Below are 15447 nucleotides of genomic sequence, written 5' to 3' on the forward strand. Positions count from 1 at the left end.
CCCTGTGCTTCCTGAGGAGTCTCTGTCTCAGCAGGGACAGCCTCTATCCGTAGCTGCTCCTAAAAACTTGAATCCTCCCATCAGCTGGAGCAGACAGTGCAGGGATGCCTGCTAAGGACACCCCAGGTTTTCCCTGCAGGCCTCGGGTGAAGAGACTTTCTTTGGTTGACCCTATTTTGTTTGAGCACCAAATGGAAAGCACACTGCAAAACCGGTGCTTCCTCCTCACTTATTGGGAGGATTAGCATTATTCCCACTCTTTCAGGCTCCAGCTGGCATCTGTGGATCTCCACAGATCAAAAACATTCACAAGCAGCCAATGATTTGGGTTGTTTTCATGCCTGAGCCACATGCAAACACCCAGCAGTGGTTTTTGAGAGGCTGCACAAGACTCCCCTGAGCCTCTTGTGCTGGGTTCAGCTGCCCCAAAACCAGAACCACCACAACTCAACGGCTCTTTCAGCAAACTTTGTTATCAACCTGCTTTCCAGAATGAAAGAGCAGCTACAGCTGGTCAAGCTCTGCATGGCCCTCAGACACGGCAGAAGCTTTCAAAATGAAGTTGTGACTTTGAGTGCTCCTGTTTGGGGACTTCTAGCTAGAACACGCTCCCCCCTGGACATCTGCACAGTTGATCCTAACATTTAGCTCCCGCTGCCATCCTTTGCACTGCTCCATCTTCCAGCTACCAGCTATACCTCTTGCTCCCCATTCCAAATTCCCAAAGGGGCCATTTGTTTAAGAGGGAATGACAGGGTTTCTGCTGTACTCCTTACCACACGTCAGCTTTCCTTCCGTAGCCTTCTCCACTGATAACCTCTGGGCTCATCCAGTAGGGTGTTCCCGTGACAGACTTAATCCCAGTCCCAGACATGCAGATGGTCTGAATGCGTTTGCTGGCCCCAAAGTCTCCAAGTTTCACGTTTCCTGCAGAATCTCTCAAAATATTTGCACCTAGGGGTGAAAAGCGAAAACAAAAAACCCAAGAGGTGAAGCAGAAACCTGAGCTGAAGTGGCTACAGTGAGGAGAGCAGGGAGGGCAAAGGCACTACGTTTTGCACAGGAATTTACACTCAGGTGGGGGGTGAGTTGAACAAATCCAAGCAAGCAAGAAGCCTCTCTCTATTATCTACTCACCTTTAATGTCTCTGTGGACAATCATATTGCTGTGTAAGTAGAAGACTCCCTGCAGGATCTGCCTGGTGTACTTCCGTGTGACGTTCTCGGTCAGAGCACCGTAAGCTTTTAGCTGGTCCTTTATCGAGCCCTGTTGCAAAGAAACAACACCAGCAACCATCAGGACCAGCAGAACCAGGTGCGTCATGTCGCAGTGACTTTTTAAACTTTCCTGACCACTCTGTCTCCTAGCTTAACAAAGCCACTCTGCTGAAGAAACAGAAAGATACAAATCCACTGGGCGCTCCAGGGAGCAAGGACTTGTTCCAGACTTCCGAGATCCCAGTGGAGAAAGAGGCACAGTCTCTGGTGCTACCTTCTGCCAACACTACAGATCTTTTTCCCCCTCTAGTGGCTGGACATCACTAACATCTCATGGAGAAGGACTACATTGGCAAGAAGTTAGAACTCACTGAGACGATCAACCCGACTGGCTCCTCAGGGCCAAGCTGATGAGTCAGTCTTCTATGAAGCCTATCTATCACAGCTTGTCACAGCAAGGACTACCCACTGCCACGAGTCAGACAGACTCATGACAGACTCACGAGGGACATGATCAGCCCTACATGGGGGCTGCTTCAACCAGAAGACCCAGAGCAGTCAATTTGCAAACACCCAGCCTTGAATTTCTGACCCAGGCATGCAGACTCCTACTGGTTAGATTTTACTGATCAAAGAGGGAAGGAAGCAGGGGTGCAGACATCTGACATCTGCAAGACTTGAATCCCTTGTTTTTAGCTGCATTTTCCACTTGGAAATGGATGTCCCTCACTATGCCTGAGCTGGGTTTTAGCAGGGGTGAACCAGAGGCAGATTTGGGGTTCAGTCAGAGAGGCTGCACCTAGATCTACCTCCAGCATTCAGGCTGGCTGAAAAGCAGAAGGGGAAACTGATCCTGTTTCTGCCTGTCCTGCAGCCCTGGGTCTGATCCAAGATTGCCATAGTCCTTACCTTCTGGGAACAGTGGGATGCTCTGCTTCAAATCAGTCACTCAAACTCTTATCAGCTTTTCCACATCCACCCACCTCTGCTGTTGCTCTGCTCAGCTACTGGTTTTGGCCTACTTTTGAGGCTGGTGGTGGGACCCCTCCTTCCTTTTCACAGTGCTGCTAAAGTAACCCGAGATGCTCTGAAATTACCCAGCCTGGTGCAACTTCTGTGCAGGGTATATTCCCTCACTCACAGCCTGAACAAGCTTCCTAGCCTGACCTCCCTCACCCTGAGGTAGGGACATCAAACATGATACTGAAGAAGAGGAACCAGGGTCTTCAAGGGCTTTGGTCAGATAGACCATTGCATTTTCTAATCTTAAATTGAAAAAATAGTTGAATGGCCAGGATGAAAAACGCAGAATCAGTTATTTAATGGGGGCAGTTGTAAAGATGCCAGGCTGAAGGTACAACTCAGCTTGGCCCCGTGAAGATTTTGCCAAGCTGGCTAGGTTAAATCAGAAGCTTGGCTTGTGGAGCTGCTGTCCTGCAAGGTTTGGGAACTCATTCACTTCCACTGGCCTTGAAAACCAAAGCCCAGAGCTGCTTTTGTGAAATGAGCCCTGGTTGCAGCACGACAATCAATCTGTATTTGGTCAGAGCTCTGGATTATCATTAAAAAAACAAACACTCAACTTCCAGCCCTGCTGGACACCTCCCCAGCATCAAATGTTGGTTTCCTGGCTGCTAACAAACATCAGCACACTGCAGAGAGAGTGGCAAGGGGGCTGCTGAAACTCCCAGGGTTTAATCCTCGGGGGGTCCATGCCTTGTGGTAAGGTGAGATGCCTCCCCTCAAGGAGAGAGGGAGAACAGGGCTTGGAAGGCACTCAAACGCCTGGAAGTCCACCTGACTACTCACATGCAAGATATATTAGGAGAACTTCAAGCACATTTACTAATGACCAAAATTATTTGCAACTAGATGACTTAATCGTCCCTTCTGACCTTACAAATCTCTGTATAAACAAGGGTTTATTCTCCCACACTCTGGGGAATGAATCCAGCTGGGCAGGGAGGGCTTAAGAGAACAGATCCTCCAGTGATGTAAATAGTGTTATGCTGGTTTACACCAACCAATGGCTTTGTCTAGATGGCTGCTGTAACTCACATGCTTGCAACTGGAGAAAGATGTTCAGCTGATCTGCACACATTCTCCAGCCCCTGCTTAGACTGTCTTAAAACTTCCTGGTCTTCTTCTTCCCTAGGGCTATTTTATCCCATCTCAGCAAAGTCCCAAACTGAAGCCACTCCTGCACAAGAGGAGAGTGCTACCAACAAGAAGTCCTGCCCTCAAGAGAAGACTTACAAGTAAGTAACCCTGGTTTTAATACACACGTGCTGAAAGTCATAAATAACTGGTGACAGCTGTGGGTGGACAGTTGTGCTAGAGCATTTCCTGCAGGGATTTGCAATAAATACTTAAGGATGGGCTCAGGCCACAATGTTTGGAGACAGATCTGGACCATGTCCCACATTCACCAAGTTCAGATTCCAGACTGCAAACACACCCTGCTCCAGGATTCAAACCTGCCTGTTGAGGAGCTTCACCATGACATCTGACTCCCAACCTAAGCCTTCCCATGCTGAGATCCACTGTTCTGGTTTGGCTCATCAGATATAGAGCAGCTTCAGCCGCAGAGTTTAACTCCAGATCTAAATTTCACCGAAGTCCAGGGCAGTCTCAATCTGATCTTTGCCTTTCAGGACAATCTCTAGAGGACCCAGACTCACCCCTGGCATGTATTCCACAAAGATAGACAGTTTCTTCTCCTCAGGATCCCGCAGACACCCATAGTACTGCACTATCCTGTCGTGACGGAGAGTTTTCAACAGCTGAATCTCACATTCTAAGGCATTCACCTCCTGCAACAAAACAGACATGCTTCATGACAAAAGGGAATGGTTACTTTGGGAATATTATCCAAATGCTGCTGGATGCTGAGCGCTGTTTTCATAGCACCTGGGAAGCTGCCCATGAGGACATCAGCCACATAAGGCTCAGAAACGAGGAGCACTGCCCTATGAGAGTGAGGAGAAAGACAGGTGGGATACTCAAGGGCTTGGCTTTGAGACAGGTTTGCTTGTCTCAAGTCCCCAGTGTGCTGCAGAACACAGTCCTGCCCTCATACTCACTTTACTTGTCTCTTGACTGTCAGGGTCAAAAGGCACCTGCTTCACCGACAGCTCCCGGCCAGTGTCAGCATCGTAGCAGAGATAAACCTCCCCAAAAGCTCCTCTTCCAAGCAGCTTCCCCAGCCTCCAGTTCACAGGTGCCTGCAGGGCTGCAAGAGAGAGAAGAGGGCTGAGAGAAGAGCACAGCAGGGAGACTTCAGCATCAGGGTCCATCTGACCCTACAGAGTGCAGATCAAGCTCACCAGGGCAAGTGACAAGTCACCCTCTCCCAGGGGCACCACAACAAACCACTTTAAACTGCACTAGTACTGGTGGTGTATGTTTATGTGGGGTGTCTCCCAATCTGCATTTGTATAAAGCAGAAACAAGTCCCAGAAAAGCCAGGTTTCTTTAAGAGTCCTTCCTCCAAAAAACACATGATTAGCCAATGCTGGACCTTCCTCTGCTGCAGCAGTGGTTAGCAGGATTCAGCATGGTGGAGCAGCCACCCAGATAGGGAGCAGTAGAGTTTTATCTCACTGGTCATTCCTAGGTTGTTACCCATCACTGAACAGGACCAGAATGCACCTATTTCTGTGGCATGGACAGTCTTGCAACACCAGAGCAATCTCAGCAATGTAAGCAGGGAAGGGAGACTCTGGATGTATTTGCTCCCGCATCCCAAGTCTCCTGAAAGCTTCTGCTGTGCAAGCACATTGACAGTCCAACACAGCAGGATATTCCTCCACCAGTTGACCCCACACATGCTCTCAACCCAAGCCCAAGGTAAGATGCACTGTGTTGTATTAAATCTTCCTCACTGAGGTGTAACCTGGCACAGTGTGCCTCGTGCTGGGATGGAATCAGGGTGCATCATACCAGGCGAGCTCAGCTGATGCCCACGAGCTCAGCAGGTGATGGCAACTCAGTTTTGTGTTGAGATCCAGACGTGCTGAGACCTCAGACACCAGCAGCTTTGATGTACTTACAGTTCCTAGCTTTTGTGGGGGAGGTGCTGAAGACCTGCAGACCTTTTTCACAATTGTTCCACCACTTGGGCCTGTACTCGTCGTACTGCAAGGTGCTGAGCTTGCTGTCCCCCGTGAAGCTCTTGGTTCTGCTGGAAGGGACAAGCTGAAACAAGTTCTCCTGTGGGAAGTAACTCCTGGGGAAAGTCCTCCGGCCTGCAGGAGAAAAAGAGAGTTACAGCACAGGGACACACCAGCTTGGATCTACCCATCACCACCTTCTCACATTGCTGCCCAGATGCAGTGATGCACCTCTTCAAACTGAACACAACAAGCTTAATGAAACTGAAGCAAAGCCCTGTGAACATTTTAAATTTGATTTAAGAGTTGTTAAACAGCAGGCATTGCATCTAATGCAGATGTTTCCAGAGGGGTTTGCAACAAGTTAATTACATTAGGGTTTTTGTTGGTTGTTAATCACAATTAAACTCTGAACAGGCAGGGATGTACATTGCAAATTATCCCTGGCATCCCCTAAGACCACAATACAAATGACCACACAAGTGCTGCCAGATCTTGTGATAACTGTTCACAGAGGTGGTGTCAGTGAGAGATGAAGCTCATTCTGGAAGGCTCAATATGCTGCCTGCACATCCCTAATATTTTTTTTCTAAAGGAATTTGATTCTTTTTCAGTTTTGCCTCCCACCACTTGCAGTGTCATACAGGGAAAGAAGGAGCAGCAAGGAGGTGATGGAGTGGTCCCAAAAGCTCAAAGCTCACCCGCTTGAAAGAAAGAGATGAACAGATACTGCTGCCCTGCATTTGCCAGGGGATTTCTTACAGCTCCATGAGAAACCTGCTGTAAAGGTCACAAACCAGCATCCTCAAAAGCAAGCAGAGGGGAACAGAAAGGTTGTTACTGCCAGGGATGAGAAATGCCACACGTCCAGGGGGCTAAATTACCACAACAGGCACAAGCAGAGAAGGAGCTGAACAGCTGACTGCAGATGCTCAGCACCCACCCAGAGCTGACCCACAAGGTCTCACAGAGGATGCTCTTCAGAATACACAAGTGAATCTCAAATTACTTGGTGTTTCTCCCTTCATCAGAAATCTCTCCTTCCCAAGTCTCTCCAGCCCCAGGCGCTGCCACAAGCCACTGAGATCTTTGACCAAGCAGCTCCCTCCCTGACCCTCCCTCATGTTCTTACCGTCACTGTAGTCCTTGCGACTTTGGGAGAGGTGGTACTGCCTTGGGAAGGTCCCACCTTTCCCAAACCTCTCGCAGAATGGGATGTCAAAATCTGTCAGGAAGGAAGAAGAGATGGGTTTCTGAGAGCAGCTGGGAATCAAATGCCCAGAACATTTCTCATGGGAGAGCACTCCAGTCTTCTCACAGAATTACAACCAAGAACAAGGTAACAAGCAGTTAATTTACACAGCCAGACATTCCCCAAGGCTCACCCTGAAATCTGTCCACAGTCAAACACTTCTTAGTGGAACATAAGGGTTATACACACTGGTCTTGGTCCCCCTAAAGCCAACAGAGGTTTAACCACTAACTTTATGGACCCTGGCCCACTCTGTCCAAATACAAGGCAGTGCATTAACATGACTGTGTTTAGTTTCCAAAACCGAGCACTAAACATCTTATTTGCACATGGAAAATGCAAAAATTAGCATGGAAACAGGACTGCCAGGCAGCCTCAGGCCCAGATCCACCGACTCCAAAACCTCTGCTCTGATATCAGCTATTTCCAGGGAAATGTAAAAATCCAGCTCTTGGCTAACACCAGACAATCCCTCCCCTCTTTCTTCTCAGATGTGACTCCTGACCTCTGAAAGCCACAGACCCATTTACACCCCCAGATCTCTAAATATTTATATTTACTTTGATTAAATACTAGAAAGATAGACTTAGAATATGCAGAAGGGATTAAACACCAGAGCTTAGATCAGACATAAGATTATAAGAGAGATGGATGGGCATGTGAGATAAGTGCATATTTTTTTAATAAAAAAAAAACAACAACACAGCACAGGAAGCCATTGCTGGTAGCACTGAATAACTTGAGATTAAAATATCTGTCATTTCCCCCCCATCTTTCACCTCCTGTTTTTCCTCCATCCAACTCTAATGACACAGTCTGTTCTGATTATTTGTTTGTCTTAGCCTGGGGCCAGGAGCCTCTCCTTGGAGACCATTCCTGGCCTCAGCTGTGCTTCAGCATGACTTCCCCATGACAGCAGGAGCACAAGGAGTGCAGAATGGCTGAAATACAGTCAGCAAGAAAAGCAACAAGGACAGGTCAAGAGGTTCTCAGCGAGCCACATGTGAGTAGCAGTGCTGAGTGGTGTCTCAAAGCAAAATGCCTCCCCTGCCACTGGGGATGTATTAAAACCTTCAGCAACGGGGACTGACTGCAGCTTCATCTCTACAGTTCCATCCAGAAATCCTGCCCTGGGCCAGAAACAAGTTATCATGCCACAGGCTGACTGCCATTTGTTCATTTTTAATCGTGAAAGTCATTCCAATATTACAGAGTTTCCATGACTTAACCAGCTGGATGTTTTTAAGAGATTAAGCAGCAACCTATGATCCTTGCAGGTCACCAATACACTTTCTCTAACAGCATTCCACAGGATCATAGAATGGTGGGGGATGGAAGGGACCTCTGGAGATCATCTAGTCCAACCCCCCTGCCAGAGCAGGATCCCCTAGAGCAGATCACACAGGAACATGTCCAGGCAGGTTCTGAATGTCTCCAGAGATGGAGTCTCCACAACCTCCCTGGGCAGCCTGTCCCAGGGCTCTGTTACCCTCAGAGTAAAGACGTATTTTATCATATTTAGGTTAAACCTCCTGTGTACCAGTTCGTGACCACTGTCCCTTGTTCTGTCACCAGACACCACTGAGAAGAGTCTGGCCTCATCCTCCTGACACCCCCTTTAGATATTTACAAGCATTGATGAGATCCCCCCTCAGCCTCCTTTTCTCTTAGCTGAACAGCCCCAGCTCTCCCAGCCTTTCCTCATATGGTAGATGCACCAAGCCCTTAATCATCTTAGTGGCCTATGCTGGACTCTCTCCAATAGTTCCTTGTCTATTATTAATGGAAGGAGAAGAGGGATAACTTCTTAGAGAGTTTGGGACTCAGGTTTTGCTATGTAGGAACTCAGGATCCTGAGAGTGAAGCTCACAGAAACACAAAGTGATGCCACAAGCCTGTTTCCAGCTTCTCAGCACCTTCCCAGTTGTTTCCAAATATCACAGCAATGGCCCCTCAGCACCTTCTTCCAACACAGCACTCATCTCTCATCTTTCAACAGCTTTATTTGCTTTCATCCACTTACTTCAGGGACCTTGCTACCCCAGTTTGGACTGTTGCTGCTGTAAACTGATTCTCAAACCAGGCCCAAAGGCTCTTCAGTGCTACCACTACTGCTGCAGAGCCAAGAAGGGTTAATGATGACAAGAGCAACCCTGCCTGTGTTTGATGCTCTGGGTCTTTTGATTTTAAAGAACATTCATGTTTGATCATTGCAGGGTCATTGTTGAAGTGTAACCCAAGCAATGGAGCTAGTTTGCTTGACTGTTTTTAATTACTTCCCATGCTGTGTCATCTCCCTAATAGCCCTTTATCCAGCCTCTTTACTACATGCTTTTAATACATTCAAGCAAATACAAACCTACAAGAGTGCCTTACCCATGCAATCAAGACTGTCTTTGGGATGGCTTTTTCTTCCAGGAACAGGGGTTTGGGTAAAGGGAGGGCTGCAAAGAGATGAAGGGAGGGGGGAAAAAAAAGATCCAATTTATTATATCAGAAAGGCTGTGGAATGAATTAGGAAGTGATTAAATACAGAAAGAACAGGCTATACCACAAGAGGCACTGATCATCCCCGTCTATCCAACTGAGCTCCCATCCTCTACCTGCACTAGAATGAAGTCGGTTTTTTTCCTGGGCCACAGCATGTTCCTGTGGCAAACAAGAGGGATGATGCAGAAGATACAGTCCCCAGGCTGAAATGAAGCAAAGACCCCTCACACCGACACACAAGACAGCACAGAGAGAGGACTGCAAATTTCTCTTCCCTCAACATGAAGGGTTTAACAGTGAACATGGCTTAGTTGCTGCAGATGTACACACTGGAGTCTTTCAGTCACCCTTGATTCATGCAGGTCTCCACTTCTCTGCAACATCACCCTCCATCTTCCTCACACAGGAGAGTCCACAACCCCACTGGGCACAAACGCCCTCCTAGGAGACCAGGAGGGAGAAAGTGAGCTCAGTGCTTCAAGGCTCAAGGTCTTTAAACCACACTGAGAGGGTGATGAAGCACCACAAGGGGATCCTGGTGACCCTGATTTCACCCCTGCCTCTGTAAGGGCCAACAGGGTGATCCAGACAAGTTGCTTTTCCACTCTCCCTTTTCACAAAACGGGCACAGTAGTAAAAATCTGCTTTGTAAAGTCCTCTGAAATCTACTCGTGTCAAAGCTGCCCATGCAGGTTTGCTAGGAATTTGTCATGTTACCTCTCAGCATCAGCCTGGTCACTGTGCCTCGTGACTAGCTCTGCCCTCTTGAGGCTCGAGCCACCCCGAGCAATTGGCAGCAAGGGCTCAGCTACAGCTTTGCAGGAATAGTCATATCTAACTCCTCTCTCTGCCTTTGCAGAGTACAGCCCTCCTCTTGGCTTTTCCAGCTCCCAGACCCCATGACTGAACACAGCTGCCTGCTTCTTTGTGTGTGAAACCAAGCCATACTGCCCTCTGGCAAACACACCCAACACTCTTCTCCTGGGTCACAGTAAAGTGTTGTAATAACCAGGCCAGGCTCCTTCTGTTGTTCTTCCTAACAAAGTCTATGCAAAAATGAAGCTGGGGCACTGAGGCTGGAAGCAGGAATCCAGCTTTGATACAGCCGTAACAATGAGCCAATGCATCACAGGAAATTATTAAAAGCCACAAAAAGGAAATGGACCTTGATGCTGAGAGAGATCCAAAGCCCACAGAGCTGCAAACCCGAAGCACGCTAAACAATCAAATTAGGACAAGGCAGACCTGCTGGAACACAGCCTTGATGCTGTATGGCAAAAGCAATGGTGGGGGGGGAACCATAAAACCTTTGATGCAGATGAAAAAAAATATATATTGCTTCCCAAGGGGACACTGTGTCTTATAGGCAGCCTGCTGTGCACAGCAGCAAACGTACAGTTGCTGTGCACGCCTGAGCTCGGACCAACCAGCCGCACCAGCTATTGAACTGCAGCCCATGTTAGTACAACATGTCCTAGTTGCTTCCTGCTGAGAAGCTAAACTTAGTTGCTGCTTGTCTGGTGTCCTCAGCACCTTGACTGACATGTCTGTGGCTGCTGGCAGTGCACAGGGGCTGCCAAATTTACAACTAGTCAAAGGAGAGCGGCCAGCATACCCGGGGAGGAGGAGGCGTGGAGAGGCTAATGGAGCATTGAGATGATGACTGTGGAAAGCCAGAGGGGTAGGAGAAGGATGTGACCACAGCAGAAAACCTGGGCACACAAAGCCAGGCTGTCCACAGATCCCCAGCTACTCTGTCCAGCTCAGATGACTATAATTCAAATCATACCACGGCACACACATCCATCTAGGATCTGTTTTTCAGCATTCAGGATAAGTTTGTTTTGCTTGGGTACGTTCCAACTGGAACCTCAAGGCATGCCACTGACCCCACTCCCCTCCTGCTATGGAGCAGAGGCTGCATTTCAGCTTGTGAACATGGTGACATGCACAACTCACCTGTCCACAGACCTGTCCAGTGACTGGCAGCTCCCAGACAGCGACTCATCAGGGCTGATGAAAGCTTCAAGCATCTGACAGTGACAGAAAAGGAGAAACAATAAATCCATGCTCTGCAGCTCTTCAGGCTTCAGTGCTAGCAGGTCTCTGCAGGGTCAACAAAGTGACTGGCTGATTCACACCAGCTGATGCCAGCCCCAGCAGAGCTGAGATCCACTCTAAGAAAAGTTTTCTTCCCAGTAGAAATCCTTTTATGATGCCCTCTCTGGATTATTGTTCTTTCCAACTCCTATTTGCTAGTAGGGAAACTGAGGCAAAGCTCATTGGCACCCTGATGTTCAAACCACACTGCGGTGTCAGTAAGACTCAAAGTGCTCAAAGTATTTGTGGGAAAAAAAATAATTTTATATATATATATATATATCAGGACAAAAATAATGTGCCCAAGGCCAAGAAGATACTGCACACCACAGCCAGGAGCACAGCCCTGGACTCCTGACTTCCCCAAGCTGGCCTGGCACAGAGGACCAGCCTTCCTCTCTGGTGATAAGTGAAGCATCATCAGGGCTTTCTTTTGGCTGGAGAAACAAGCTTGGCTCTCCCTAGCTCAGTGAGTCAAAAGCTGCATTTGTGTTGCTTCCTGGATGAGACATTGTACTGGATGGGGTTATTTATAGCTAGTTAGTAACAATAGAGGTTTTGTATTGAGTGGCAGACCCAGGGGCTATGTGCAATTCCAGGAGGAGCAGAGCTTGCTCAGGGCCACCCTGTGCTGCTGTCGGTACGATGCTTCCTCCTGCTGCAGACCCACTGTGGACACTCACCATCCCCTACTCCACAGCCAGCCCCAAGCCCAGCTTGTTCCCAGGAAAGCTGAGCAACAAGGGTTAAACACCACAGTGGAGTCACCCTAAGCTGGCTCCTCCTTCCCTGTGTCCGGGAACAGCCTCCCTTTCCATGTGCTGTTCCTGTCAGACCTCCTCAACCGGTTGTCATAACAGCTCCTGTTGTTTTGGCAGGATAGTCTCAACTGGAAAGGGCAATTTTTCTTTGCTTCCCAGTTTCTACCCCAAAGCCTCATCCTTCAAAGTGCCCCAGCCAAAAAGGAGCAAGACCTCTGCTAGACCCTACTCCCCACCCCTGCCAGCCACATCAGGGCTCTCCCAGCAGTTAATAATGCTGAAACAGACTCATTTCTTGAAAGCATAGGATTGGGAATCCAAGGAGGCTCCATACTCAGTGTCTGTCCATCTGCCAAGCTGGTCTCAAGGCAAAGACTGCAGTTACATCACAGGCTTGCACAGGGCCACCCCCCAAAAAGGCAGAAGCACCAGCTTGTAAGTGGCTTTCCACAAGGCACAGATGGAAGCTGCAGCATGAGGACATTCTGAGGGCAAAGCCCCCATGGAGAAAAACATGGCTGCTCAAGGAGAAGGGGAAAAAAAACCCACCAAACATCCCCTGATCCTTTTCCTGCATTTAATTTGCTAGAGAAGGGCAGCAGGCCACCCACAGCGTGATGCTGGGGAAAAGCAAGGAGAGCATCTGGGAACCTTCATCAGGAGCAGGCTCAGACCTCAGCTAGTGCTGATGGAGCTCCATTAAAAGCCAGTGGAGCTGTGCTGATTTACACCCAAGAGAGGGTTCATGTGGACCCTCCCCCTGCACGCACACACAATTTGTCTTAATCCTATCAAACGTGTTTGGAAGGCATGTGAAAAACAATAGAAAGGCAACTTTTGGCTGCAAGGAGCACAAGATACATCTGCACTCTGATGCTGCCAAGACTCACCCGGAGTGACTTCTCATTTTATTAATGGCTGTATAATAAACCACTGAAAACACAACTTTGCCATGGAAACACTGGCACAGCTTGCACACAAAAGCAGAGCTAGTGGGTGCTGTTTGAGTTTAGGAAATGCACATCTTCCTAGACAAGATCCTTGGGGGCCATCACAGCAGTCTGTTGGAGTGAGCTTAGTACCTTCTGGATGTTTCCCTCCTGCATGGCCAGCCCTCCTGCAAATTGTGGAAACTGGTCCTGCCCTTCTGAGAGCTTTGCAAGAATGAGTTGTGTGCCTAGTTAGCCCAGCTGACTTCACAGGACCTCTACTGAGCTCTTCAGAGCTACAGCTTGAGCAGAACTGCAAACGGAGAGGGAGATACAAGCTGCTCCCTCTCTGGTCCCTCAACACTCCAGAGTTTCCTCCATCATGGGTAACCAACCTGACTGGAGGAAGGAAGAGGTGTTTCTCATCACTGTGCTGAAGAACTACCTGCTCTTTTATGGCTGAGGGATTGCAATATACAAACTCCTCATGAAAAGGGGAAAAAACCCATTATACGGGGAGGGACAGAGAGACAAAACCACAGAGAGGCTGTGGGCAGGACCAAGGACTGGAGCTGGAGCTCAGGCAGAAACAGCACATGGGAAGCAGCAAGAGCTGCTGACATCCCCAGGTAAACTCCCAGGGATCCCAAGGCTGTGGCCAGGAGGACCTGGCAGCTGGTGTGCCTGTGTATGCCAGATCTATGCTCCTCCAGAGCTACCTGAGGTGCCCCAGCATGTTGCCAGCACCACTGCAACTGGCTTTTAGGGTTCCTGGAAATGGGGTCCACTGTTTCTTGAGCCCATGGGCACCCATTCCTGGAAATACTGGCCTGCGCTTCGTGCGCAGAGCCCACCGGGGATTTAACGGTGGGAAAGGCACTCTCAGCAGGGCCTCCCTCATGCCTGATGCTGCCTGGGTTCTACCCGCATGCCCTGGCCCCACTTACGTTCTGATCCATGGTCTCAGGGATGAATTCACCCTCACTGTTGATGCTGGTGTAGGATCCCTGGCGTGCGATCTGCTGCTGCTCCTCAGGAACGCTCCCTGGGGGTGGAGAACTCCGGCCAGTGTGCAGAGAGCCTAGAACATGGGAAAGGGATGGGTCAAGGAGAGGACTTGCCACATCCAAGTCCTTTCAGAGACTGTTCCAGTGATCACAGATATCCTGGAGAGGCTGCTGGGTTTAAACTTGTGTGGAAGGGAATGGAGGAGCTAGAGATGCAATACTGTTTATGGGCATCCGACAAAGCTTTTGCAACAGGAACTGTTTCTTACTGTGGGGCCACACAATATCTAGCAGACTTGGCCTTTAACCTACTCCTGGATCCTAAGAGCTGTGCACTATATATTCATGTGCTCTGTCAACACCAGAAAGAAAAGGGCTCCAGGGTTTTGTAGCAATACAATCAGGCAATCTCAAACCAAAATGCAAACTCCAAACCCACGCCCCCTTTTTGACATCTGGGCATTTTCTTGCCTTGTTCAGCAATCTGGGAAACAGCCAGGGTGAACTTGGTGCAACACCACTCAACCACTTCTTATATGGAAAGCCATTTGCACTCAAATACACCTCTTTTCTCCCCCTTCCCTATATGAAAGTAAAGAGGAAGAAACATCAGCTTTCAAATCCAAGAACCACAGAGAGGGGAAAGACCTCAGGGATCAGCTGGAGGGTGATCCTCCAGCAACAAGTGAGGGTTGTTTCCCCTCTCTGTAGCCTCAGCTGGCAGAGCCTCCACACCAGGCAGAGCCACCTGGAAAGCCCTGGCACTTTGCAGTGCATCATGCACACCTTGGCACAGGGAGCAAGGCTTTTGCAGACACCCCACCAGGCCTGTTTAGCAAAGAGGGCTTCTATTTTGCACCTGGGAGAGAACTCCACAGCTTCTCTATGCCGACAGCCCATTCCTCCCTATTATTCCCCCAAATCCACGCTAACTGATTCCTCATGCCTTTTCAGGATTTAGGGAGCATTGCCCTCCCTTGGCCCAGAGGCACAGGCTTGGCTTCCCTTGTCTTTCTACAGCCCTTCTCCTCCATCCCTGGGCTGTCATCACTTCATGACAAGGAACTGCTGACAAGAGGTCCATGCTGCTCTGTGCTGGAGCTTTAACCAGTTGGTATTGTGCAATGTGAGCCTTTGCATCAACACAACAACTTGTTTATAAGCTGGCTTCCAAAAAGCACACATCCTTGCAGACTTAGAAAGCACACGGACATGCGCTTCTTTACAGTTCTTACCCACTTCTGCAGGACTCTTGCCAACTCTTTGGTTTGTCACTGCCATTTGGTTACAACATGCCCAGGGGCTTAGCACAATATTGCATGAGAAAGGTACTGGGAAGGGGCCTATCCCATTGTGAAAAGTCAACACTGATCAATCAGCACAACAATTCTGCTTCTTCTGCTGCTATTCTGCATCAGTGACTGTGCCAGATTGATCTCTGGCAGAAATCCACCAGCATGATCAACACTTGAAGTTCAAGTCCTCACTTCTCACTTAGGCTGAGACCCATCAGGAGCTGCTCATGTTAAGTGCCACACCAGCATTAAAGATCACTAAATCAGTTTTTCTGGATTTATA

At 48.8% G+C, this 15447-nt stretch overlaps 1 protein-coding gene across 5 annotated transcripts in view; it reads right to left on the reverse strand.

The window, feature by feature from the left end:
* The window catches only part of LOC127381833 (mitogen-activated protein kinase kinase kinase 3-like), an 81041-nt gene that overhangs the window by 2980 nt on the left and 62614 nt on the right, over positions 1 to 15447 (reverse strand). For all 5 annotated transcript variants that reach the window (XM_051612672.1, XM_051612669.1, XM_051612670.1 and 2 more), the window contains 9 exons: positions 13810 to 13943; positions 11032 to 11105; positions 8959 to 9026; positions 6463 to 6555; positions 5271 to 5465; positions 4302 to 4450; positions 3900 to 4031; positions 1138 to 1267; positions 777 to 954 (listed from right to left, as the gene is read on the reverse strand). In XM_051612672.1, coding sequence (XP_051468632.1) covers positions 777 to 954; positions 1138 to 1267; positions 3900 to 4031; positions 4302 to 4450; positions 5271 to 5465; positions 6463 to 6555; positions 8959 to 9026; positions 11032 to 11105; positions 13810 to 13943 — 1153 coding nt within the window. The remainder of the gene's footprint in view (positions 1 to 776; positions 955 to 1137; positions 1268 to 3899; positions 4032 to 4301; positions 4451 to 5270; positions 5466 to 6462; positions 6556 to 8958; positions 9027 to 11031; positions 11106 to 13809; positions 13944 to 15447) is intronic.

Source organism: Apus apus, chromosome 2 (assembly GCF_020740795.1).
Source record: "Apus apus isolate bApuApu2 chromosome 2, bApuApu2.pri.cur, whole genome shotgun sequence".
Classification (NCBI taxonomy): domain Eukaryota; kingdom Metazoa; phylum Chordata; class Aves; order Apodiformes; family Apodidae; genus Apus; species Apus apus.